This window comes from Oncorhynchus masou, chromosome 24, assembly GCF_036934945.1.
Source record: "Oncorhynchus masou masou isolate Uvic2021 chromosome 24, UVic_Omas_1.1, whole genome shotgun sequence".
NCBI lineage: Eukaryota > Metazoa > Chordata > Actinopteri > Salmoniformes > Salmonidae > Oncorhynchus > Oncorhynchus masou.
Genome location: NC_088235.1, coordinates 61406872 through 61432119, shown reverse-complemented (window position 1 = coordinate 61432119; position 25248 = coordinate 61406872). Strand labels below are relative to the sequence as shown.

General features: G+C 45.2%; 1 protein-coding gene across 4 annotated transcripts in view; it reads left to right on the top strand.

Annotated features, from left to right (window-relative positions):
- The window catches only part of LOC135512433 (suppressor of cytokine signaling 5-like), a 33094-nt gene extending 8747 nt beyond the window's left edge, over window positions 1-24347 (top strand). Inside the window, exons 2-4 of one of the 4 annotated variants that reach the window (XR_010451410.1) lie at window positions 3132-3291; window positions 4288-4663; window positions 4826-6700. Coding sequence is in view for 1 of the 4 variants with exons in the window: in XM_064934461.1 (XP_064790533.1) it covers window positions 17451-19154 (1704 nt within the window). In the remaining 3 variants the exon portion in view is untranslated. Of the gene's footprint in view, window positions 1-3126; window positions 3292-4287; window positions 4664-4825; window positions 6701-17434 lie in introns of those variants that run through there. The other 3 variants (XR_010451409.1, XR_010451411.1, XM_064934461.1) reach the window with 3 other exon arrangements.
- The last annotated feature ends 901 nt before the right edge of the window (window positions 24348-25248 follow it).

Genomic DNA, 25248 nt, shown 5'->3' with positions numbered 1-25248 from the left:
CCCGTCTCCCTTTCATAGGCTAGGCCTACGTCATATTAGCTTTGCATTGAATGCACTGTGATGCTGCACTGGCATGCTGCACAGAGAGGTTTGTATATACAGTGCATTAAAAAGTATTCAGACCCCTTGACATTTTCCAAATTGTGTTACGTTACAGCCATATTCTAAAATGGATTCAATAACTTTTTCCACCTCATCAATCTACCCACACTACCCCATAATGACAAAGTGAAAACAGGTTTTTAGATTTTTTTTGCAAATGTATTAAAAACAAAATATATATAGAAACTTATTTACATAAGTATTCACACCCTTTGCAATGAGACTTAATTGACATCAGGTGCATCCTGCTTCCATTGATCATCCTTTTAGGTCCTTCTACAACTTGACTGGAGTCCACCTGTGGTCAATTCAATTGATTGGACATGATTTGGAAAGGCACACCTTTCTATGTAAGGTCCCACAGTTGACAGTGCATGTCAGAGCATAACCAAGCCGTGATTGTCCGTAGCGCTCCAAGACAGGATTGTGTCGAGGCACAGAGTTGGGAAGGGTACCAAAACATTCCTGCTGCATTGCAGGCCCAAGAACACAGTGGCCTCCATCATTCTTAAATGGGAAAACGTTTGGATCCACAAAGTTTCTTCCTAGAGCTGGCCAAATGGAGCAATTGGGGGAGAAGGGCCTTGGTCAGGGTGGTCACTCTGACAGAGCTCCAGAGTAGCTCTGGAGATGGCAGAACCTTCCAGAAGGACAACCATCTCTGCAGCACTCCACCAATCAGATCTTTATGGTAGAGTGGCCAGACGGAAGCCACACCTCAGTAAAAGGCACATGACAGCCTGCTTGGAGTTTGCCAGAAGGCAGCTAAAGATTCTCAGACCGTGATCAAGCAAGATGCTCTGCTCTGATGAAACCAAGATTGAACTCTTTAGCCTGAATGCCAAGCATCACTTCTGGAGAGAACCTGGTGCCATCCCTATGGTGAAGCGTGTTGGTTGCAGTGTTGGTTGCATCATGCTGTCGGGATGTTTTTCAGCGGCAGGGACGGGGAGACTAGTCAGGATCGAGGGGACAAATGGATGGAGCAAAGTACAGAGATCCTTGATGAAAACCTGCTCCAGATTGCTCAGGACTTGGCGAATGTTCACCTTCCAACAGGAGAACGACTATAAGCACACAGCCAAGACAACGCAGGAATGGCTTCGGGACAAGTCTCTATGTCCTTGAGTGGCCCAGCCAGAGGCAGGACTTTGAACCTGATTGATCATCTCTGGAGAGACTTGAAAATAGTTGTGCACCGACGCTCCCCATCCATCCTGACAGAGCTTTTGCAGTGAAGAATGGGTGTATCTTCATACCCAAGACGACTCAAAGCTGTAATCGCTGCCAAAGATGCTTCAGCAAAGTAAATGGTCTGATTACTTATGTAAATGTGATATTTATTTTATTATTATTATTATTATTGATGTATTTGTCTTCTATAATCCTGTTTTTGCTTTGTCATTGGGTATTGTGTGTAGATCGAGAGGAAAATAATTTAATCCAATTTAGAATAAGGCTGTAACAAAAAGTGGAGGGGTCTGAATACTTTCCGAATGCACTGTAGGCCTACTACTTGTCTGCTAGTGATCTTTTTATACCAGTCTCACATCTGCATTATTATTTTGGGTGCTGCGTTTGGAACGCTCACTCAAGTCTTTTTGATGCCTAATCAGAATGCTGCCATGCTAATGTGGACACAGGATGGGCAGCCTAACCACAGTATCTTGTAGGCTACCCTGTGTAGGAGCCGTAAGTAGATGAGGGCCTCACTACTCTTAGACCTGGAAAACTATTCGACCACATTACAGTATTGTGGCAGTGCATTTAGCCTATGCTTACATCCCATATCCTAGTGCCCACCACCGCCTTATCATTCTGAAACATTACATGTTACACCTCTGATATGTTGCATGAGTGGATGGGCTATTGTCCTTCTGATGTTTTGGAAAACATAGCCTACATTTGATTGAGAATTAAAGGCTATGTGCCAGGCATTGCGTGCAGGCACTCGCCAAAATTCAGATTCGTCACCGACCCAACATAACCACTGTTAATGTTGCACAATGACAATATTTATTTCTGTGTAAAACAACACATGGTTTAGCTATTCTTGGGCACAATTTTAAAGCTGGTTTTGGAAAGTAAATCCTCCAATGCTTCTTGTCTTGTAAACTAACTTTTCTTTGTTTGTTTTCGTGGACGTGATTAGCCTTCGTCAGAATAAATTCCGCCAACCCACATGGAAAAACATGGCCCCCTTTAAGATGGTTTTGATATTGCCTCATATTACTAACCAGTCCATCGGGAGGGAAATGTGTGAACAAACGAAAATAGCAAACAGCTTTATGCTAGTTCTCATGCACTTTTCTCCTATTAAGTGTGTTTGCTGAAAGCTGCATTGTCCAGTGGACTCAAGTTCTTTATTTCACCACCACCGTGTGTGTGTGTGTGTGTGTGTGTGTGTGTGTGTGTGTGAGAAGCCTAATTCAGAAAACTGTTCCCAGTCAGTCTCTGTGTATGGAATTGAACTATACGTGCAAGCAGAGTACTCTGCATAGATTAGCTCACACGAAAGGTTACCCATGCGTGTACAGTATGTTCATAGTTAGTCTTGCTGTGAGTGGGATGAAGCTTGCCTTGGTTGGTCGCTGTGCGTTGGGCTGTTAAAATGGAAGTAATCAGGGCCACCCCAAGTCTGAAATTAGTTTGGGGGAATTTCTGTGCATATCAGAACCTAGTGTATACGTGAATGACCTTGCTGTTTGAATTGGATTGGCCTAAATCCTTATATTAACTGTACACATTTTATGGGATAGTGTTTTTTTTTTTTTTTTTTCCCATGAGGCTCATGACAACTGTGATGGATAGGTTAATGCAATTGAAAATGCCTTATAACCAGACCAGCACGGAATATGCGCTTGCAGAATTCCGCCGAAAATCTGTGAAATTTCAAATAGAATGCATACGATTCCAAATGGAAAAATACGCTGCCAACTGATGGCAAAGTTAAATAAAATGTACTTGTTGTATAATTTACACTTTGTCCTCTGTTTTCTTTGATGTATTTGAATCACTGAAAAGTGTAGCCAGACATGTAGCTCCTCCCCCGTGTGAGAGGTGCATACAGCACTGTGAGTGAATGACAGCTGTCTGAGGAGAGAAGTATCTAGCAAAAAAATGGCATCAAGCAGCGGTGGATCACCTGAGGTCACTCTGACACAAGAAGAAGAGGGGCTAGTGGAACAGGTAAGCATTCTGATGCTTTAACTAGCAATTTGGTATGCTCTAGCTAGCTAATATCTGTTCTTGACAATTTACATTTACAACCGAAAGTTTGTCAAAGTTTGTGGCTATATTGTCATTTTGTGACGTTTTGGAGATCCTTTAGGGTTTTGTCAGCGGTTCGGGCGTACACTTAAATTATTTAAAAAAAATTGTTAAGGGTTCTAGCCGATGTTTGGGAGCCAAAGTCTACGCCCCTTCATCGATGATTGGTCAACTGTAGGAGTGTTGTGAGTTTCTGCTTCTTGTCGATTTGAGCCGAAACTTGGTGTGGATTCAACATGGCGAACGACAACTTTGAGCATCGATTGACCGAGGAGCTACAAAAGTACCTACACCAGTACAATTCTAGCCATACATTTTATAAAGACCAGCATGTAAATGACAATTCATGGAGGGAGATTGCAGAGACACTGGGGTCTGACCCGAACCCTTGTTCGATAAAGCGGGTTAGGGTTCAGGACAAGTTCGTCAAGGCAAAGAAAATAAACAAGGACCGCAGTGGAAATGTCGGTGGAAACTCCACAAATTTCACTGCTGGCTTGTTCGGCATGGGAAGACTGAAAGCAGCATGGCATCTACACCAAAGGATGGGGCATGTTGTATTTTCTATTGTAGCCATTGAAAAGAGCAGCCATGTTTTGCTAACAATAGCTAACCAGTTAGCTTAGGCTACTTGCAGCATACTCATGCAGGGAAAATAAGCCAACCAACCTAACTTAAGATCTTTACTACTTTTGAGCAAACATAATTTTGTCATAGAAAGAAATTCATAAGCTTCCTTCATTGGTAACACAAGGTTTGGTAGCAAGGTCCAGCTAGTTGAGTAGCTAGGCCAGGCTTTCTCTTACTCAAATGTTTGCAACATTATATAGTCTATTGTAGTCTCGTTTAATGATATTTGATGTTCATTAATGTTTTGGATATATGTACTAAATAGCCCTCTACTTTATTTTCAAGACGCAAACACCATTGAATGAAAACAGCACCTGGTTTTGTTCTCTGCGCCCCAGCACTGCATGTTCACCGGCCCCAAGCACTACCTCTGCCCCCAGTACTGACTGGTGATCGGCCCTTAACTCATCTCCTGCAATGAGTTGCTGTGGAGAATTAGAAACACTGTCCATGCTGGACCTGCAAAGCTCTATCCTGGGCCCAACTCCAAGACCTACTCCACTGGCTTGCTCCTCACTGATGCCACAGAGCAGCAGGGGTGTGAGAAGGGAAAAAGAGCTGCAGTCCTTGACACATCACTCTCAAATGCATTGCAAATGTTTGAAGACATATTTCAAGATTTGGAGAACGTCATGCACCGAGCCACCAGCTTCTCCCAGAGGTAAATAAATAATTTCAGACTTTACTCCGATCCCCTCTCCACTGTTCTGTTCTTTTTCCTCATCTCCGCACACACACACACACACACACACACACACACACACACACACACACGTATCTCCAAACACTCCTGATTTCCCTTCTCTTCTCATCCTCTCCACAGGGTCCTGGCACCTATAGCTGATTTCATCGATGAACTCCTGTCAAAACTCCGGGACGGATTTGATCACCGGCTGCATGAGTTGGTGCATGACTTCAAGAAGAGGACATGTACCGAACGACTGGGAACACAGTGAAATTAACAACCTGTTCTGTTGTTCAGACATCTCAGGAGTCAGATACTAAACCCTTTCATTTTATTCCATTGACACTTTTGTTATTTACATGTCTGTTCATAAGACACTTTCTTTTATTATCTTTCTTTTTGACTATTGTTCCAATATATATACATAGTTTTGTAAGTATGTGGACACCCCTGCAAATTAGTGGATTCAGCTATTTCAGTCACACCCATTGCTGACAGGTGTATGAAATCAGGCACACAACCTCTGGAGACAAACATTGGCAGTAGAATGTCCTTAATGAAGAGCCCAGCTACTTTAAACTTGGCACTGTCATAGGATGTCACCTTTCCAACAAGTCAGTTCATCAAATTTCTGCTCTACTATAGTTGTACCGGTCAACTGGGCTCCCAAGTTTTGCAGCGGTCTAAGGCACTGCATCTCAGTGCTAGAGGCGTCACTACAGACCTTGGTTTGATTCCAGGCTGTATCACAACCGGCCGTGATTGGGAGTCACACAGATCGGCACACAATTGGCCCAGCGTTGTTAGTTTGGCCGGAGTAGGCCGTCATTGTGAATATGAATTTGTTTTTACCTGACTTGCCTAGTTAAATAAATAAATAAATAAACATTATGCTGTTATTGTGAAGTGGAAACGTCTAAGAGCAGCAACGGCTCAGCCACAAAGTGGTAGGCCACAGAAGCTCATATAACGGTACCGCTGAAGTGCATAGTGCGTAAAAATTGTCTGTCCTCGGTTGCAACACTCACCACCATGTTCCAAACTGCCTCTGGAAGCATTCGGCACAAGAACTGTTCATCGGGAACTTTATTAAATGGGTTTCCATGGCTGAGCCCCCGCACACGAGTAAGATCACCATGCACATTGGCTGGAGTGGTGTAAAGCTTGCCGCCATTGGACTCTGGAGTACTTGAAACGTGTTGTCTGGAGTGATGAATCGCACTTCAACATCTGACAGTCCGACAGACAAATCTGGGTTTGGCGAATGCCAGGAGAATGCTACCTGCCCCAATGCGTAGTGCCAACTATAAAGTTTGGTGGAGGAGGAGTAATGGTCTGGGGCTGTTTTTCATGGTTCCGACTAGGCCCCTTAGTTCCAGTGAAGGGAAATCTTAACGCTACAGCACACAATGACATTCTCGACGATTCTGTGCCCCCAACTTTGTGGCAACAGTTTGGGGAAGGCCCTTTCCTGTTTCAGCATGGGAGGTCCTTGACTGGAAGGGAAGAACTTGACTGGCCTGCACAGAGCCCTGACCTCAACCCCATCGAACACATTTGGGATGAATTGGAATGCCGACTGTGAGCCAGGCCTAATCGCCCAACATCAGCGCCTGACCAAACTAATTCTCGTGGCTGAATAGAAGCAAGTCCCCGCAGCGATGTTCCAACATCTAGTGGAAAGCCTTTCCAGAAGAGTGGGGGCTGTTATAGTAGCAAAGGGGGACCACCTCCATATTAATGCCCATGATTTTGGAATGAGATTTTCGACGAGCACTTTTCGACTATTGGTCATGTAGTGTATTTACATCGCTTATAAATATGTATCTACACATGATGATTTATTTATTTTATGTTTTACATGCCTGTTCATAGCAGACACTGTTGTACAGTTTGTCAGAGATATTTGTAACACTTATATTTTATTCCATACACTTCTTTACGTGTCTGTTCTCGGCAAACAATTTCGTGTTGCATTGTACTTTCAAAAGCAAGAATAAAGGTTTGCGTGCTGAAAAAGCTCTGTTGGCATTTATTCTCAATACAAGATGTTTCAATGCATTCTATTTGAAGCTGACAAAGTACAGAAGACCTCTGTGCCACAGAGTTTCTCCTACTTGTGGTGTAGCTCAATCTAATCTAAATTACTGCACGCTGAGAAGTCCCAGAATCAGGTTTCATTTTTATCAAGGTTAAAACTACTGGTTCACTGTGCATACGAAGAACTGAGTATTTGTGTCCTAGAATCCTTATCCTTGAAGCCGAATGCATTCTCTGACTCTCGGACAATGAGAGTAGTGTTAGTTCCAGGTACGCCCAGGTTTATTGAGAGGGACACCTGTGAATGAGAGGTAACGGGTGTCAGATATATACTGTACAAAAATTAAAAGCCACTTGCAAGAATTTCTAAGATTTTCCGAGTTACAGTTCATATAAGGAAATAGATCAATGGAAATCAATTCACTAGGCCCTAATCTATGGATTACATGTCTGCAGGGATGCTTCTATGAGTTGGCCTGGGACGGAATAGGCACACCCACTGGGGAGCCAGGCCCAGCCAATCAGAATGAGTTTTCCCCCACAAAAGGGCTTTATTACAGACAGAAATACTCATCAGCATGAGATTGTTTTTAGTTGTGCAGTGGCAAAAATATATACTGTATATATTTGCGCCCATCTAAGTGAACTAATCCATTGCCGAAGCATAGACTTAAAAGCCAAATCGAGCTCTGTACCGCATCGCCATGCCCCTCCCAAATGTAACGATCCGGAGGGCTCTAGAGCACCGCATTGACATGATTGGTGAGGGCACGTCGGGGCGAAACATCCTGTATAATCACAAACTCACTTTCTTGAAAACTTCCTTCACAACAGCTCTGTACTGTGCTCCACAAAATGCAAGAAGTATGAATGCCCTGACTTCTGCAGAGGCCGTATCTCTGTAATTGCTGCATGGCCAATGCAGACGTCGGAGTGCCCAGATGCACAATGCACTTCTCTCTCCCGCCAGTTTGTGCACATTCATTTTTTCATAACTTCAGTGTGTGCGTTTGATTGTTAGTGTATATCAATTCCCCATTACATACAGTGCCTTCGGAAAGTATCCAGACCCCTTGACCTTTTCCACATTTCGTTAGGTTACAGCCTTATTCAGATTTATAAAATAAAAATTGTTTATATTTGTTTGTTTTAAAAAATTGTGTATATATATATATATATATACACACAAAATCCCTCATCAATCTACACACACACCATACCCCATAATGACAATGCAAAAACGGGTATTAAAAATGTTTGCCAAAAAAAGAGTATTAAGACCTTTTACTTGAAGACCTTTTACTTGAACCCGATCAAACATCTCTGCTACAAGCTTGGCACACCTGTATTTTGGGAGATTCACCCATTCTTCTCTGCAGATCCTCTCAAGCTCTGTCAGGTTGGATGGGGAATATGCACAGCTCTTTTCAAGTCTCTCCAGAGATGTTTGATCGGGTTCAAGTTCGGGCTCTGGCTGGGCCACTCAAGGACATTGAGACTTGTCCCAAAGTCACTCCTGCGCTGTTTTGGCTGTGTGCTTAGGGTTGCGGTCTTGTTGGTAGGTGAACCTTCACCCAGTCTGAGGTCATGAGTACTCGGGAGCAACTTTTCATTAAGGATCTCTCTACTTTGCTCCGTTCATTTTTGCTTTGATCCTGAGTAGTCTCCCAGTCCCTGCTGCTGTAAAACATCCCCACAGCATGATGCTGCCACCACCATGCTTAACCCTATGGGTGTTGCCAGGTTTCCTCCCGACATGACACTTGGCATTCAGGCCAAAGAGTTCTAATCTTGGTTTCCTCATTGTCTGAGGAGTCTTTTTTTTTTTAGGTACATTTTTGCTAAACTCCAAGCGGGCTGTCGTGAGCATTTTACTGAGGAGTGGCTTCTGTCTGGCCCCTCTACCATAAAGGCCTGATTGGTGGAGTGCTGGTTGATGGTGATGGTTGTCCTTCTGGAAGGTTATCCCATCTCTACAGAGGAACTCAGGAGCTCTGACAGAGCGACCATCAGGTTATTTTTCTCCCCCGATTGCTCAGTTTGGCCGGGCGGACAGCTGTAGGAAGGGTCTTGGTGGTTCCATTCCATTTAAGAATGATTGAAGCAAGGATGCAACTTTGTTCTTGGGGACCTTGAATGCTTCAGAAATGTTTTGGTACCCTTACCCGGATCTGTGCCTCGACACAATCCTGTCCCAGAGCTCTACGGACAATTCCTTCCACCAATTCCTTAAGACTAATAAAACGTGGAAGAGGTCCAGGGGTCTGAATATTTTCCGAAGGCACTGTTTATCACCAGTAGAACATTTTACTGTTAATTGCTTTAATTTCTGATCTGTTTTTTTTTTGGTTACGGTTATTTCTGTTAATGAATTGAATGTTGTTTTTTCTTTTACTGTTTTCATTTTCGGACTGGACACATTGTATCGCACATAACCTATGCAACACTTGTGAGAAACAAGTTTTGGTTCATTTAATTCTATTTAGTTCTGTCAATTCAATTTAGTCATTGTGTTTTGTTTGGAGTGCTCCTGTCAATGTTGAGTAAGGCCGCACACCTGATGACACTTAGAAGTAGTCCTATAGGCTACCTGGCCTGTGCGCAAATGTAGGCATATAAATTTGCCCCTTTGGGTATCTGATAGTATTTCTGATTGGCTTAACGTACCAACACTAATGAGCTGTGGGAGCTTTTCAAAATAATGTTTTCTTCACCTCAAACAGTAATCAAACAAAGTCTGTTTTTACGTCAATTGAGTGACAGCTCTCTCCCTTTCGATAACCACTCAACGTGAAAGGGAAAAATGTAATGCTCGAATCCAGTGGAAATGTCATAAAATAGGCCTACCTGATTACAACTTACCCGTGCTTGACTTGGATTGAAATAGGTTTCGGTGCTCATTTTAGGTACTGTTTTTATATTTAGGTGCAATAGGTCCACAATGCTTTTGAGCTAGTATTCTATAAGAGGAACAGGAGTACAAGCGCTATAAAATTTGAGGTGTCTGTACTCTGGTCCAGTGAGCTCCTGCCCAAGTCAAGCACTGCTTCTTATCCCTTGCACAAATAGCCTGTGTCTGGGGTGGGAAACTCTTGAGGAACCAGAATATGTTATACAATGTTGCAAGTTCGATTTGCTCAAGGTTCTGGCTGGACCAAAGTTAATAGTTGATGAAACATTTTAAGTTCGTTGCAGACATGCGATGCTTAGTCAGTGATTTATTGGATATTTATTTTTATCAGGATATTTTCTACCTACAGGCTACAATGTTTTTATTTGTAGGCTTTATGTAGGGTATTTTTACATCGTTGCAATTACATTTACATTTAAGTCATTTAGCAGACGCTCTTATCCAGAGTGACTTACAAATTGGTGAATTCACCTTCTGACATCCAGTGGAACAGCCACTTTACAATAGTGCATCTAAATCATTTAAGGGGGGGTGTGAGAAGGATTACTTTATCCTATCCTAGGTATTCCTTGAAGAGGTGGGGTTTCAGGTGTCTCCGGAAGGTGGTGATTGACTCCGCTGTCCTGGCGTCGTGAGGGAGTTTGTTCCACCATTGGGGGGCCAGAGCAGCGAACAGTTTTGACTGGGCTGAGCGGGAACTGTACTTCCTCAGTGGTAGGGAGGCGAGCAGGCCAGAGGTGGATGAACGCAGTGCCCTTGTTTGGGTGTAGGGCCTGATCAGAGCCTGGAGGTACTGCGGTGCCGTTCCCCTCACAGCTCCGTAGGCAAGCACCATGGTCTTGTAGCGGATGCGAGCTTCAACTGGAAGCCAGTGGAGAGAGCGGAGGAGCGGGGTGACGTGAGAGAACTTGGGAAGGTTGAACACCAGACGGGCTGCGGCGTTCTGGATGAGTTGTAGGGGTTTAATGGCACAGGCAGGGAGCCCAGCCAACAGCGAGTTGCAGTAATCCAGACGGGAGATGACAAGTGCCTGTATTAGGACCTGCGCCGCTTCCTGTGTGAGGCAGGGTCGTACTCTGCGGATGTTGTAGAGCATGAACCTACAGGAACGGGCCACCGCCATGATGTTAGTTGAGAACGACAGGGTGTTGTCCAGGATCACGCCAAGGTTCTTAGCGCTCTGGGAGGAGGACACAATGGAGTTGTCAACCGTGATGGCGAGATCATGGAACGGGCAGTCCTTCCCCGGGAGGAAGAGCAGCTCCGTCTTGCCGAGGTTCAGCTTGAGGTGGTGATCCGTCATCCACACTGATATGTCTGCCAGACATGCAGAGATGCGATTCGCCACCTGGTCATCAGAAGGGGAAAGGAGAAGATTAATTGTGTGTCGTCTGCATAGCAATGATAGGAGAGACCATGTGAGGTTATGACAGAGCCAAGTGACTTGGTGTATAGCGAGAATAGGAGAGGGCCTAGAACAGAGCCCTGGGGGACACCAGTGGTGAGAGCGCGTGGCGAGGAGACAGATTCTCGCCACGCCACCTGGTAGGAGCGACCTGTCAGGTAGGACGCAATCCAAGCGTGGGCCGCGCCGGAGATGCCCAACTCGGAGAGGGTGGAGAGGAGGATCTGATGGTTCACAGTATCGAAGGCAGCCGATAGGTCTAGAAGGATGAGAGCAGAGGAGAGAGAGTTAGCTTTAGCAGTGCGGAGCGCTTCCGTGATACATAGAAGAGCAGTCTCAGTTGAATGACTAGTCTTGAAACCTGACTGATTTGGATCAAGAAGGTCATTCTGAGAGAGATAGCGGGAGAGCTGGCCAAGGACGGCACGTTCAAGAGTTTTGGAGAGAAAAGAAAGAAGGGATACTGGTCTGTAGTTGTTGACATCGGAGGGGTCGAGTGTAGGTTTTTTCAGAAGGGGTGCAACTCTCGCTCTCTTGAAGACGGAAGGGACGTAGCCAGCGGTCAGGGATGAGTTGATGAGCGAGGTGAGGTAAGGGAGAAGGTCTCCGGAAATGGTCTGGAGAAGAGAGGAGGGGATAGGGTCAAGCGGGCAGGTTGTTGGGCGGCCGGCCGTCACAAGAAGCGAGATTTCATCTGGAGAGAGAGGGGAGAAAGAGGTCAGAGCTCAGGGTAGGGCAGTGTGAGCAGAACCAGCGGTGTCGTTTGACTTAGCAAACGAGGATCGGATGTCGTCGACCTTCTTTTCAAAATGGTTGACGAAGTCATCTGCAGAGAGGAGGAGGGGGGGGGAGGATTCAGGAGAGAGGAGAAGGTGGCAAAGAGCTTCCTAGGGTTAGAGGCAGATGCTTGGAATTTAGAGTGGTAGAAAGTGGCTTTAGCAGCAGAGACAGAGGAGGAAAATGTAGAGAGGAGGGAGTGAAAGGATGCCAGGTCCGCAGGGAGGCGAGTTTTCCTCCATTTCCGCTCGGCAATGGCAATAGAAGTTACTTTTTGGGTTTGTATTATCTTCATTTAGATTTGGATGGCATTTTGATTAACCATATGACAAAGATTGAGATATTGAAGACATTATTATTATTATTATAAATGTTCCAACATCTAGTGGAAAGCCTTCCCATAAGAGTGAAGGCTGTTACAGCAGTAAAGGGGAGACCAACTCCATTTTAATGCCCATGATTTTGGAGTGAGATGTTCGACAAGCAGGGAACATGGGAGCACACTCGATCGCTTAGGCTAGCCGACAGCCGAACTGAAGCATGCTGACGCCTTTAGCCTACCATGAGCAGCCTTATGAGTTATGCTAAGTTTAGATCAGGGGTTCCCAAACTTTTTAGCTTCGTGACCCACCAGTTGAGGTGTCTGAGTCGTGACCAGCATAAGGGTTGAGCGGTGAAAAAAATAGACCAAAGAATAAGTAAAAAAATATCTTGACAGCGGAGAGGATTTTTTTAATTTTTTTTCAAAGCTAATCTCCTGCAATTCCACACATCCTAACAAGGAGCTGAAAAACAATTGTGGCGTTTTTAAGCAAATTTCCTGCAATTCTACGCATTTTGATATGGCTAATGCCGTGTTCTTATGCTCAATTCTTATAACAATCAATGGGGGCCTGATTTTCTAGCTTTTATTTTGTTGAACACCTTCCTAATATTGAGTTGCGTCAGTTCATCGGCCGATGGACTCTACAAGGTATCAAGCTTTCCACAGGGATGCTGGCCCACTTTGACTAATGCTTCCCACAGTTGTGTCAAGTTGGCTGGATGTCCTTTGGGTGGTGGACCATTCTTGATACACACAGGGAAACTGTTGAGCGTGAAAAACCAAATTGGTGCATCTGGCACCTTCTACCATACCCCGTTCAAAGGCACCTAAATATTTTGTCTTGCCTTTACACCCTCTGAATGGCGCACACACACAATCGATGTCTCAACCTGTCTCCCCTTCATCTACACTGATTTGAAGTGGATTTAACAGGTGACATCAAGGGATCATAGAAAGAGCAAGTGTTCCTAATGTTTTGTTTTTAAGGTTAGAAAGTTGAGGTCCTAAAATTATTCTGTGACATCACAAGGTAGGATTAAAAGTAAGACAAACAGTGATTTTCAAACACAGATTCGCTGTGACGTGGGAAAATACCCTCCCTTTGGCTAGAAACTCCTAGCAGGTTTAAAAATGTATTTCATTGGGTAGAACAATTTTTGTTTTTTTTCTTTCTACAAAATATAGGAATGCGCCATTTTCACATACAGTGGGGAGAACAAGTATTTGATACACTGCCGATTTTGCAGGTTTTCCTACTTACAAAGCATGTAGAGATCTGTAATTTTTATCATAGATACACTTCAACTGTGAGAGACGGAATCTAAAACAAAAATCCAGAAAATCACATTGTATGATTTTTTTTTAAAGTAATTCATTTGCATTTTATTGCATGACATAAGTATTTGATCACCTACCAACCAGTAAGAATTCCAGCTCTCACAGACCTGTTAGTTTTTCTTTAAGAAACCCTCCTGTTCTCCACTCATTACCTGTATGAACTGCACCTGTTTGAACTCGTTACCTGTATAAAAGACTCCTGTCCACACACTCAATCAAACAGACTCCAACCTCTCCACAATGGCCAAGACCAGAGAGCTGTGTAAGGACATCAGGGTTAAAATTGTAGACCTGCACAAGGCTGTGATGGGCTACAGGACAATAGGCAACAACTGTTGGCGCAATTATTAGAAAATGGAAGAAGTTCAAGATGACGGTCAATCACCCTCGGTCTGGGGCTCCATGCAAGATTAAAATCCTGCAGCGCACGCAAGGTCCCCCTGCTCAAGCCAGCGCATGTCCAGGCCCGTCAGAAGTTTGCCCAATGACCATCTGGATGATCCAGAGGAGGAATGGGAGAAGGTCATGTGGTCTGATGAGACAAAAATAGAGCTTTTTGGTCTAAACTCCACTCGCCGTGTTTGGAGGAAGAAGGATTAGTACAACCCCAAGAACACCATCCCAACCGTGAAGCATGGAGGTGGAAACATCATTCTTTGGGGATGCTTTTCTGCAAAGGGAACAGGACGACTGCACCATATTGAGGGGAGAATGGATGGGGCCATGTACGCGAGATCTTGGCCAACAACCTCCTTCCCTCAGTAAGAGTGTTGAAGATGGGTCGTGGCTGGGTTTTCCTGCATGACAACGACCCAAAACACACAGCCAGGGCAACTAAGGAGTGGCTCCGTAAGACGCATCTCAAGGTCCTGAAGTGGCCTAGCCAGTCTCCAGACCTGAACCCAATAGAAAATCTTTGGAGGGAGCTGAAAGTCCGTATTGCCCAGCGACAGCCCCGAAATCTGAAGGATCTGGAGAAGGTCTGTATGGAGGAGTGGGCCAAAATCCCTACTGCGGTGTATGCAAACCTGGTCAAGAACTGCAGGAAACGTATGTTCTGTAATTGCAAACAAAGGTTTCTGTACCAAATATTAAGTTCTGCTTTTCTGATGTATCAAATGTTTGTCATGCAATAAAATGCAAATTAATTACTTAAATCATACAGTATGATTTTCTGGATTTTTGTTTTAGATTCCGTCTCATACAGTTGAAGTGTACCTATGATAAAAATACGGACTTCTACATACTTTGTAAGTAGGAAACACTGCCAATTTTGCAGGTTATCAAATACTTGTTCTCCCCACTGTATGTAGACAATGGCATTGTGCTGGAGATTAAATGAAAACAAGGTTGAAAAGTGGTATAGTTGCCCTTTAACTCAGTTGCAGCTGACTGTGCAAAATCCCTGTTTGTCTATTGAAACAGGTTCCACTCTGCCTATGTATATCACTGTTGTAGCCAGCAATGCCTAGTTATTGATGCTAGTACAGACTGTAGAGCCTGCTCTGCTTGGCTCATTTAACTGGGCCAACTATGTTATGTAACTGGGGCAACTATGTTATCTCTGCCAATGCGGGCGGGAGGGAGCCAGGGAGTACAACATGGCAGTTTGGAGAGCAAATGAGATCTCCCACTACTAGGGGTTTGAAGTCAATCAATGGGTTCAGTTGGAAGGAAATGCAGTGTTAAACAGATCCATTACCTTTGGTAAGGAGGGGAGAGCGCTGCCTGCCACAAGTTGAATCTATTAGCCTTAACATGATCTTGGAGAAGCAAACTATTTTGAAGGCAGTTTAGGGTCACTGCTCTCAAGAACCTAGTATAACTCACACACAAACCAATTAATCAGTGTGCATATGTGGGCTGGCTCTCTGTCTGCTGTCTACACTGTTGTGACAGGGAAAGTTATTGGTCAGGTCCAGACTGGCTCTGTAATACAGTACATACCAGCAGATCAGCTGGGAGAAGGCAGATCCCTGGGTTCATTTATAGCCATGGCCTTGTCTCTGTATGTCTGCCTGGCAACTCCTCACTCACCGTAACACTCCAATTACCCCCCCCCCCCACCTCCAAATCACTCACTCGCTCTCTCACACAAGAATTACCCAATTTTCCCCCCGCACCCAGCTTTTGTCTATAGCAGTGGTTCCCAAAACTTTTTATATTCCTGTACCCCTTCAAACATTCACCCTCCAGCGACGTATCCCCTCTAGCATCAGGGTCAGTTCACACTCAAATGTTTTTTTTTTACCATCATTGTAAGCCAGCCACACAAGATACAATACATTTATTAGTTTTTGTCACAACCCAGCTCCTGGGAAGTGACGGAGCTCTTATAGGACCAGGGCACAAATAATAATTAATCAGTTTGCTCATTATTTAACCATCTTATATATAAAACCTTATTTGTTCATTGAAGATTGTGAATAACCCATCACAGGTAAATGAGAAGGGTGTGCTTGAAAGGATGCAGACAACAAATCATTTTCCACACACAGTGTTTGCCTGTATTTAGTTTTCATGTTAGTGAGGGCTGAGAATCCACTCACATAGGTATGTGGTTGCAAAGGCATCAACTTCTTAACAACACGATTTGTCAAGGCAGGATACTCTGAGCGCAGCCCAATCCAGAAATCTGGCAGTGGCTTCTGATTTAAATGCAATTTTCACAGAACCGCTTGTTGCAATTTTGATAAAGCTCTCTTGTTCAGATATCGGTAAGTGGACTGGAGGCAAGGCATTGAGGGGATAACGAATCCAGTTGTTTGTGTCATCCGGTTTGGGAAAGTACCTGCGTAATTGCACACCCAACTCACTCAGGTGCTTCGCTATATCACATTTGACATTGTCCGTAAGCTTGAGTTCATTTGCGCGCACACAATCATACAATGAATGAAAGACCTGTGTGTTGTCCTTGTTAATGCAGACAGAGAAGAGCTACAACTTCTTAATCATAGCCTCAATTTTGTCCGGCACATTGAATATAGTTGAGAGTCCTTGTAATCCTAGATTCAGATCATTCAGGAGAGAAAAAAACATCACCCAGATAGGCCAGTCGTGTGAGAAACTCATCATCATGCAAGCTGTCAGACAAGTGAAATTTATGGTCCGTAAAGAGAACTTTAAGCCAGTCTCTCAATTAATAAAAAAAAAGTCTACTTTGTCCCTTGATAACCAGTATGTTATAAAAGCGTTATATCATTGCATAGTCCAGAAAATACACAAGAGTACAGGGGCTTTGCTTTAACAAAGTTAACAATTTTCTAGGTAGTGTCCAAAACGTCTTTCAAGCTGTCAGGCATTCCCTCGGCAGCAAGAGCCTCTCGGTGGATGCTGCAGTGTACCCAAGTGTTGTCGGGAGCAACTGCTTGCACGCGTTACCACTCCACTATGTCTCCCTGTCATGGTTTTTGCACCATCGGTAGAGATGCCAACATGAGCAGCAGCTACGTTTGGCTACATACGGACCGTTAGTGGAATTCCCGCAAGAGGGTAACGGTTAATGTGATTGGATGTTAGTTATTTGACTAGGCTCCCTGTATTTGACATTGTTGTTATTTCGCTGAACACTAGATGGTTTAACCTACTCAGGCAAGAAAAAAACCTCACCCAAATGTATACCCCTGTTTTAAATATAAATGTACTGTTTGAAAACATTTTTATTTGGCATACCCCAGACGGCATTGCAGGGGTATGCATGATGATCCATAGGATCACTACCATTTTGAATTTGCAGAATTGCTACATTGTCTAGGCCTAACAAAATGTTAAGGGGTTTCATGCAATTGTTAATGTAGGTCATGTACTGTTTAGTGATATAGGTCATGTAATGTAGGTCATGTATTGTTTAGTAATGTAGGACATGTATTGTTTAGTAATGTAGGTCATGTATTGTGTGAGATTCCTGTACCCTACGATTCGTCTAATCTGATATGTGTTCATGTCTGGCAGGGCTTGGTCACTATCCATGGAAAAAGTGGGCAAGATGTGGAGCAACCTGAGGAACCGATGCCAGACCCTCTTCCACAGCGACGGTGTGGGACCCAGTACAGAGAAGAGCGTGGTGGAAGAGGACGGTATGCACTGTGTTGCGGACCTGGGACGGGGAGAAACTTCAGGCGAGGCCCAGGCATCTCGGACCTCTAGCCTTTCCCGAAGCCTCTTGCCGCTTCCCGGGGTTACTGGAGGGCGACGTCACAACTGTGTGTCGGACATCCCCCAGATGGTAGAGAGAACCACAGACAGAAAAGACAATGAGGAAGCGAGGGGGGCTCCTTGGGGAGTCCCTATGGGCCGGAGAGACTCGTACTCGCGCCATGCACCTTGGGGGGGCAAGAAAAAACACTCATGTTCCACTAAGACCCAGAGCTCCATGGATACAGACAGGTGGTCGGGACGCGCGTGCGGTGCCGCTGGGCGAAGGGAGCGTCGCTATGGGGTCAACTCCATCCAGGAGATAGATGACTCTGGAGACGGGGGGCGTAGTCTGAGCACCCGCTCCCTGCGCCAGCGGCTTAGCGACACAGTGGGCCTGTGTCTCCCCCTTCCCCCCCGCCGCCGCTCCCTCTCCTCCTCCCCCCAAACCCCCACCATCTCCAAGCGCAAGATCCACCTGACAGAGCTGATGCTGGAGACTTGTCCCTTCCCCCAGGGCTCGGACCTGGCCAACAAGTGGCACTTGATCAAGCAGCACACAGCGCCTGTCAGCCCGCATTCCTCCACGGCTCTGCTAGACGCCTTTGACCCGGCCCACCCCTCCCCCGAGGACGAGGAGGAGCGTCTGCGCGAACGCCGCAGGCTCAGCATTGAGGAGGGAGTGGACCCCCCACCCAACGCCCAGATCCACACCCTGGAGGCCTTGGCGCAGTGCTCCTCTCTTTACAAACTGGGACCAAAGATGGCCCCTGGCATTGCAGAGGCCTCTGGGGAGGGCACGATGGCCAGCTGCTCAGGAGGGGTGGCTGGGTCGTCGGGCTCGTCGGTACAGGTGCTCGGAGGGGCTACAGCCCAGCTGGCTGACTGCGACTCGGAGGAGGACTCCACCACCCTTTGCCTGCAGGCCCTGAGGCCTAAGCTACGCCACACGTCCGGGGATGGCCATCTGAGCCGGAACCAGTCTGGGCCCTGGAAGGTGCACACCCAGATCGACTACATCCACTGCCTGGTGCCGGACCTGCTTCAGATCACTGCCCTGCCCTGCTACTGGGGTGTGATGGACCGTTACGAGGCAGAGGCTCTGCTGGATGGCCGGCCTGAGGGCACCTTCCTGTTGCGCGACTCGGCCCAGGAGGACTACCTGTTCTCGGTCAGCTTCCGTCGCTACAACCGATCGCTGCACGCCCGCATCGAGCAGTGGAACCACAACTTCAGCTTCGACGCCCACGACCCCTGCGTGTTCCACTCGTCCACCGTCACGGGCCTACTGGAGCACTACAAGGACCCCAGTGCCTGCATGTTCTTTGAGCCGCTGCTCACGGCACCTCTCCACCGGACCTTCCCCTCCGGCTTGCAGCACCTGGTCCGCGCCGCCATCTGCCGCCGGACCACATACGATGGCATCGGCGCCCTGCCGCTGCCCCCGGCCCTGCAGGACTTCCTCAAGGAGTATCACTACAAACAGAAAGTGCGTGTGCGCTGGCTGGAGAGGGAGCCGCCACTTAAGGTCAAATAGGGGAGCGGTATCTGGCGGCCTGTGCGCCGCGGACGGAGTTGAAACAGAAAAATCCCTGCCAATCAGGAGAGGCCATACTGAATGAACAAAGCACTACTCAGACAGGCAAGGAGGGGTAACTGGAGAAACAAGGAGTTAGGTGAAGTGAGCTATCCAAGATTCATTCTAATCTCGTTATTGTTTTAGTTATCATTTACATCACTTGGGATACATATGTATCATTATATTCAGTACAATGCTGTCTGGCAAGCACACATGGTTTTTAATGTTGAACAGGTTCTGAAAGGGAGAGCACAAGCCTTCATGCTTTGTGTCCCTCTCACCTCTTTCATTCTGTCAAGTCTGCCTGATCCCACAGCATGAGCTGCCTGCATGCCCCCCCCCCCAGTCTCTATCTAGGCCCACATGGTTAGCTAGCTATGTTGTACAGTTCACTCGTGCTTTCTATCTTTCCTTTTCCATTTTCTTGATCAAGTGACTATACTGCCTGGCGGGCATTGTTAGGCCTCAGGTGTAATGTTAATCATCGCTCTCCTGGGGGGGGGGGTTGTTTTGTCCTACAGACAGGCACCCCGACATCATGCATCAATGAGTAGGCCTCTGTGTAACAAAAAAAAAAAATTAGAAGGTGCTGTTTAGAGGTTCTGTCCTGTAGGTCTTCACCCCAAGGGCAACGCGGAACGTGGCTACGTCCAAGGGTGCTGCTGCTACATCCTGCCTCCATACACCTATAGGGAGCAGGGCATACACAGGAGTGGGTGTGGTTACAGCGACTCCTGGGCTTTTTGATATCCTCACTGTGATTTCTCTAAGCATGAATCATGGTCTCCCACCGCTACTGTGTTGCCACAGAAGTGCGGCTCTTATAATGGAACAATACTAATGATATTTGCCCTGGTTGTTTTCTCACGCCTGTCAGTGGCTCAAATTGGCGACAGAGCAGGCACTTTAACTTGGTCTGGTTTGTTTCTGGTTGGTTTGTTTCTGGTCCTGCGTTCTGCCTTCATGGTGTCACACTGTGCCATCCTCAGGATTAACTTGTTATAATTCAGGCCCATTTTTAGGTCAACGATTGAGCCCAATGGTAGAGTGAATGCCAAGAATGTGTAAATATGTTATCAAGGCAAAGGGTGGCTACTTTGAAGAATCGCAAGTATAAAATGTATTTAGATTTGGTTACTACATGTCGGCGACAGCCGTGCGGCCCAAGTAGGCCACGGTATGGGGATTTTGTCTTCAGTCTCAAAAACCTGTCTGGGACAGCTAAATTGTGGCCAAAATCGTGTAGTGTACACCCAGCTTGACCTAACTAAACTGACCAAGACGTTACTCAAACAACATACTCTTACATAATTATACCCAAAAACAATGACAATTTCTCTCACCCAGTGGCGTATGGGCTATTTAGGTATGCGCTGATGCCACCCAGTGATAGGCAGTAGGCCTACCCAGTTTATCAAAGGCAGGGGGCGCAAAATATTGTCCATGCCCAGCGCGCTTCACCGGTGCAGTACTCCACCAATGTTCAGTCCAAAAATTATCCAACGTAAATCATGTAGTCTACCGTAGAAAGTGGTGTTTGCTGTAGCCTCCATGCTGGAGATAAAATGTATGTCAATGTCGTGAGACGGACACTTTACTTTATGCATGTTTTTCTGATCAAATAGCCAAACCTAAATTGCGCACAATTGCATGAAAAACGCTCGTCGACGTATGACATGTTAACAAACAACATTTACAAAAACGGGACGAGTCAAAGTCAAGTGGACAATATCTGGAAAGGAAAATCAAGCTACTCACAGCTATTGTTCAGGGAGTTTCACCCCTTAGGCTAAATTGACATGATAATCAGCGATTTTCAAGTTTGTATTCGTCCATTTTTTTTTTCACGAGCTGCATCATAGCGGGAAAATAAAGACTTCTGCATTTCCAGCTGTGTGAACACATGGATTCTCCTTGTAAATAGGCTGAGGATAACTCCTGATGATTTTGGGGTAGCTTATTCAGAGCTTAAATAGCCCAAATGATTAGTCACAGGAATCAGGACTAATAATGCCAATGCAACTGCCTGTTTTACAAACGGTAGGCCAACCACATGGATGGACATTCATAGAATTCCGTTGCTGGCCAACATTTGTAAGGGATTGCGGCAATTTTTTTTGGTCTCATCTAGGGCGGCATAATGGCCAGGAAAGGGCCTGCTTCGCATTGTCACTGCAAGCCATGTCCTATAATAACCCAGCATTTTGTGAGAACTGGCATCAGGAGGACAAATACAACAAAGCGTAATCCATGTGCCTTTCATTAGAGCCTCCTGTTTGAATCCATACTTTTTAGGGTCTTTTTTTAATTTACTTTGAACTCTTGAGCCTGGCGCATGGAATACTCCAGCAGCACTTCCCATTCATGTAGCCCTTTAAATGAGAGCGAGGAGGAAAACGAATGATGAAGAACAGGGGATGACGCGTGAGCTCCGAGCTTGCTCTCTAATGTTCATTGGTGCACATTTTGATTTAAAAAAATATATATATTTTTAAATTGAACTTAATCAAGAACATTTTGTCAATCCGTTAGAATAATTAGCCTACAGCTTACATGTTTATGGAAATATTATCTGACAATGTATACTAATTTAGCTCTTAACGAATTATCGTTGCGATATCAGTGATCCTTTTTATCCTGGTCAGAAAGGCAACTCTCAAATCCCTTCTCTCTGATTTGCAGGGAAGATGTATGTTTTAACTACCCAACACAAATCAGGTGTGTGTGGAGGGTTATCAGAGAGGAAGGACCGTGAATGATCAAATGTGGAATGAATGCGTAGGATTAGCTTATTCATGAGCATCTTTGTCTGTGACCAATGCGCTGTTATTCAACGGTGATGCACACAACCTGTATTGTTGTCTAGGGCTCTTTTTAAAATGACAATACAGAATTGTGTTTCAAAACTTAACAAACGTTTCAATGGCAGCCAATCAAAGCTTGGGATGGATACAGCAATTCCATGTTAACAGAATTAAGATGAGACTCGATATTTTTCACTATTAAAATCTATACGAAACAAACTTTGATTTCAAAGTTTAGTAAACCATATAACTCTCTCCACAAGGACTACTTTTAACAATTTCCACAGAAAATGTTTTGTAGGAAGAACTGTGCAGATGCAAAGTTTGGTAACAGAATAAAAACTGAGGGAGATTATACCATAACTGTGTTACCTAACTTTATCTGCAGTTTTTCCAGTAAATATATATATCGTTTTTTTTCTTGTTTTCAATTATTCAAAGTAGTCATTGTGCATAGAGTTGTATGGTTTGTTAAATCAATGGTTTTTGTTTGGCATACATTTTAAAATGAGTCTCAGCATAATTCAGTTACCGTGGAATTGCCCAATTGCTGAAGTCGACAGGACATGCGCTGTTACCAGGTAGAAACAGAGACGAGCCCCCAACGCCTCACACCTCAGTCTTGGAACTGCTTTTAATGACTAACTCATTGTTCTATAATAACAGTGTACTAATGAAAGGTAATGTGTTGTGTGTGTTATGGTTTGGAGGCAGAAGTGCAGGAAAGTGTTTAATTGTTAAGGGTTGATTAGTATAATGATCAAATCAACAATGTTTTTTTTATATACAGTGGGGCAAAAAAGTATTTAGTCAGCCACCAATTGTGCAAGTTCTCCCACTTAAAAAGATGAGAGGCCTGTAATTTTCATCACGGGTACACTTCAACTATGACAGACAAAACGAGAAAAAAAAATCCAGAAAATCACATTGTAGGGTTATTAATTAATTTATTTGCAAATTATGGTGGAAAATAAGTATTTGGTCAATAACAAAAGTTTATCGCAGTACTTTGTTATATACCCTTTGTTGGCAATGACAGAGGTCAAACGTTTTCTGTAAGTCTTCACAAGGTTTTCACACACTGTTGCTGGTATTTTGGCCCATTCCTCCATGCAGATCTCCTCTAGAGCAGTGATGTTTTGGGGCTGTTGCTGGGCAACACTGACTTTCAACTCCCTCCAAAGATTTTCTATGGGGTTGAGATCTGGAGACTGGCTTGGCCACTCCAGGACCTTGAAATGCTTCTTACGAAGCCACTCCTTTGTTGCCCGGGCGGTGTGTTTGGGATCATTGCCATGCTGAAAGACCCAGCCACGTTTCATCTTCAATGCCCTTGCTGATGGAAGGAGGTTTTCACTCAATCTCACGATACATGGCCCCATTCATTCTTTCCTTTATACGGATCAGTCGTCCTGGTCCCTTTGCAGAAAAACAGCCCCAAAGCATGATGTTTCCACCCCCATGCTTCACAGTAGGTATGGTGTTCTTTGGATGCAACTCAGCATTCTTTGTCCTCCAAACATGACGAGTTGCGTTTTTACCAAAAAGTTATATTTTGGTTTCATCTGACCATATGACATCCTCCCAATCTTCTTCTGGATCATCCAAATGCTCTCTTGACGGGCCTGGACATGTACTGGCTTAAGCAGGGGGACACGTCTGGCACTGCAGGATTTGAGTCCCTGGCAGCGTAGTGTGTTACTGATGGTAGGCTTTGTTACTTTGGTCCCAGCTCTCTGCAGGTCATTCACTAGGTCCCCCCGTGTGGTTCTTGGATTTTTGCTCACCGTTCTTGTGATCATTTTGACCCCACGGGGTGAGATCTTGCGTGGAGCCCCAGATCGAGGGAGATTATCAGTGTGTCTTCCATTTCCTAATAATTGCTCCCACAGTTGATTTCTTCAAACCAAGCTGCTTACCTATTGCAGATTCAGTCTTCCCAGCCTGGTGCAGGTCTACAATTTTGATTTTGGTGTCCTTTGACAGCTCTTTGGTCTTGGCCATAGTGGAGTTTGGAGTGTGACTGTTTGAGGTTGTGGACAGGTGTCTTTTATACTGATAACAAGTTCAAACAGGTGCCATTAATACAGGTAACGAGTGGAGGACGGAGGAGCCTCTTAAGGTCTGTGAGAGCCAGAAATCTTGCTAGTTTGTAGGTGACTAAATACTTAATTTTCCACCATAATTTGCAAACAAATTCATTAAAAATCCTACAACGAGATTTTCTGGATTTTTTTTCTTCTCATTTTGTCTGTCATAGTTGAAGTGTACCTATGATGAAAATTACAGGCCTCTCAACTTTTTAAGTGGGAGAACTTGCACAGTTGGTGGCTGACTAAATACTTTATATATATATATACTGCTCAAAAAAAATAATGGGAACACTAAAGAAACACATCCTAGATCTGAATGAATACTTTTTTCTTTACATAGTTGAATGTGCTGACAACAAAATCACGCAAATGATCAATGGAAATCAAATTTATCAACCCATGGAGGTCTGGATTTTGAGTCACACTCAAATGTAAAGTGGAAAACCACACTACAGGCTGATCCAACTTTGATGTAATGTCTTTAAAACAAGTCAAAATGAGGCTCAGTAGTGTGTGGCCTCCACGTGCCTGTATGACCTCCCTACAACGCCTGGGCATGCTCCTGATGAGGTGGCGGATGGTCTCCTGAGGGATCTCCTCCCAGACCTGGACTAAAGCATCCGCCAACTCCTTGGACAGTCTGTGGCGCAATGTGGCGTTGGTGGATGGAGCGAGACATGATGTCCCAGATGTGCTCAATTGGATTCAGGTCTGGGGAACGGGCGGGCCAGTCCATAGCATCAATGCCTTCCTCTTGCAGGAACTGCTGACACACTCCAGCTACATGAGGTCCAGCATTGTCTTGCATTAGGAGGAACCCAGGGCCAACCGCACCAGCATATGGTCTCACAAGGGGTCTGAGGATCTCATCTCGGTACCTAATGGCAGTCAGGCTACCTCTGGCGAGCACATGGAGGGCTATGCGGCCCCCCAAAGAAATGCCACCCCACACCATGACTGACCCACCGCCAAACCGGTCATGCTGGAGGATGTTGCAGAACGTTCTCCACGGCATCAGACTCTGTCACGTCTGTCATATGTGCCAAGTGTGAACCTGCTTTCATCTGTGAAGAGCACAGAGCGCCAGTGGCGAATTTGCCAATCTTGGTGTTCTCTGGCAAATGCCAAATGTGTCCTGCACGGTGTTGGGCTGTA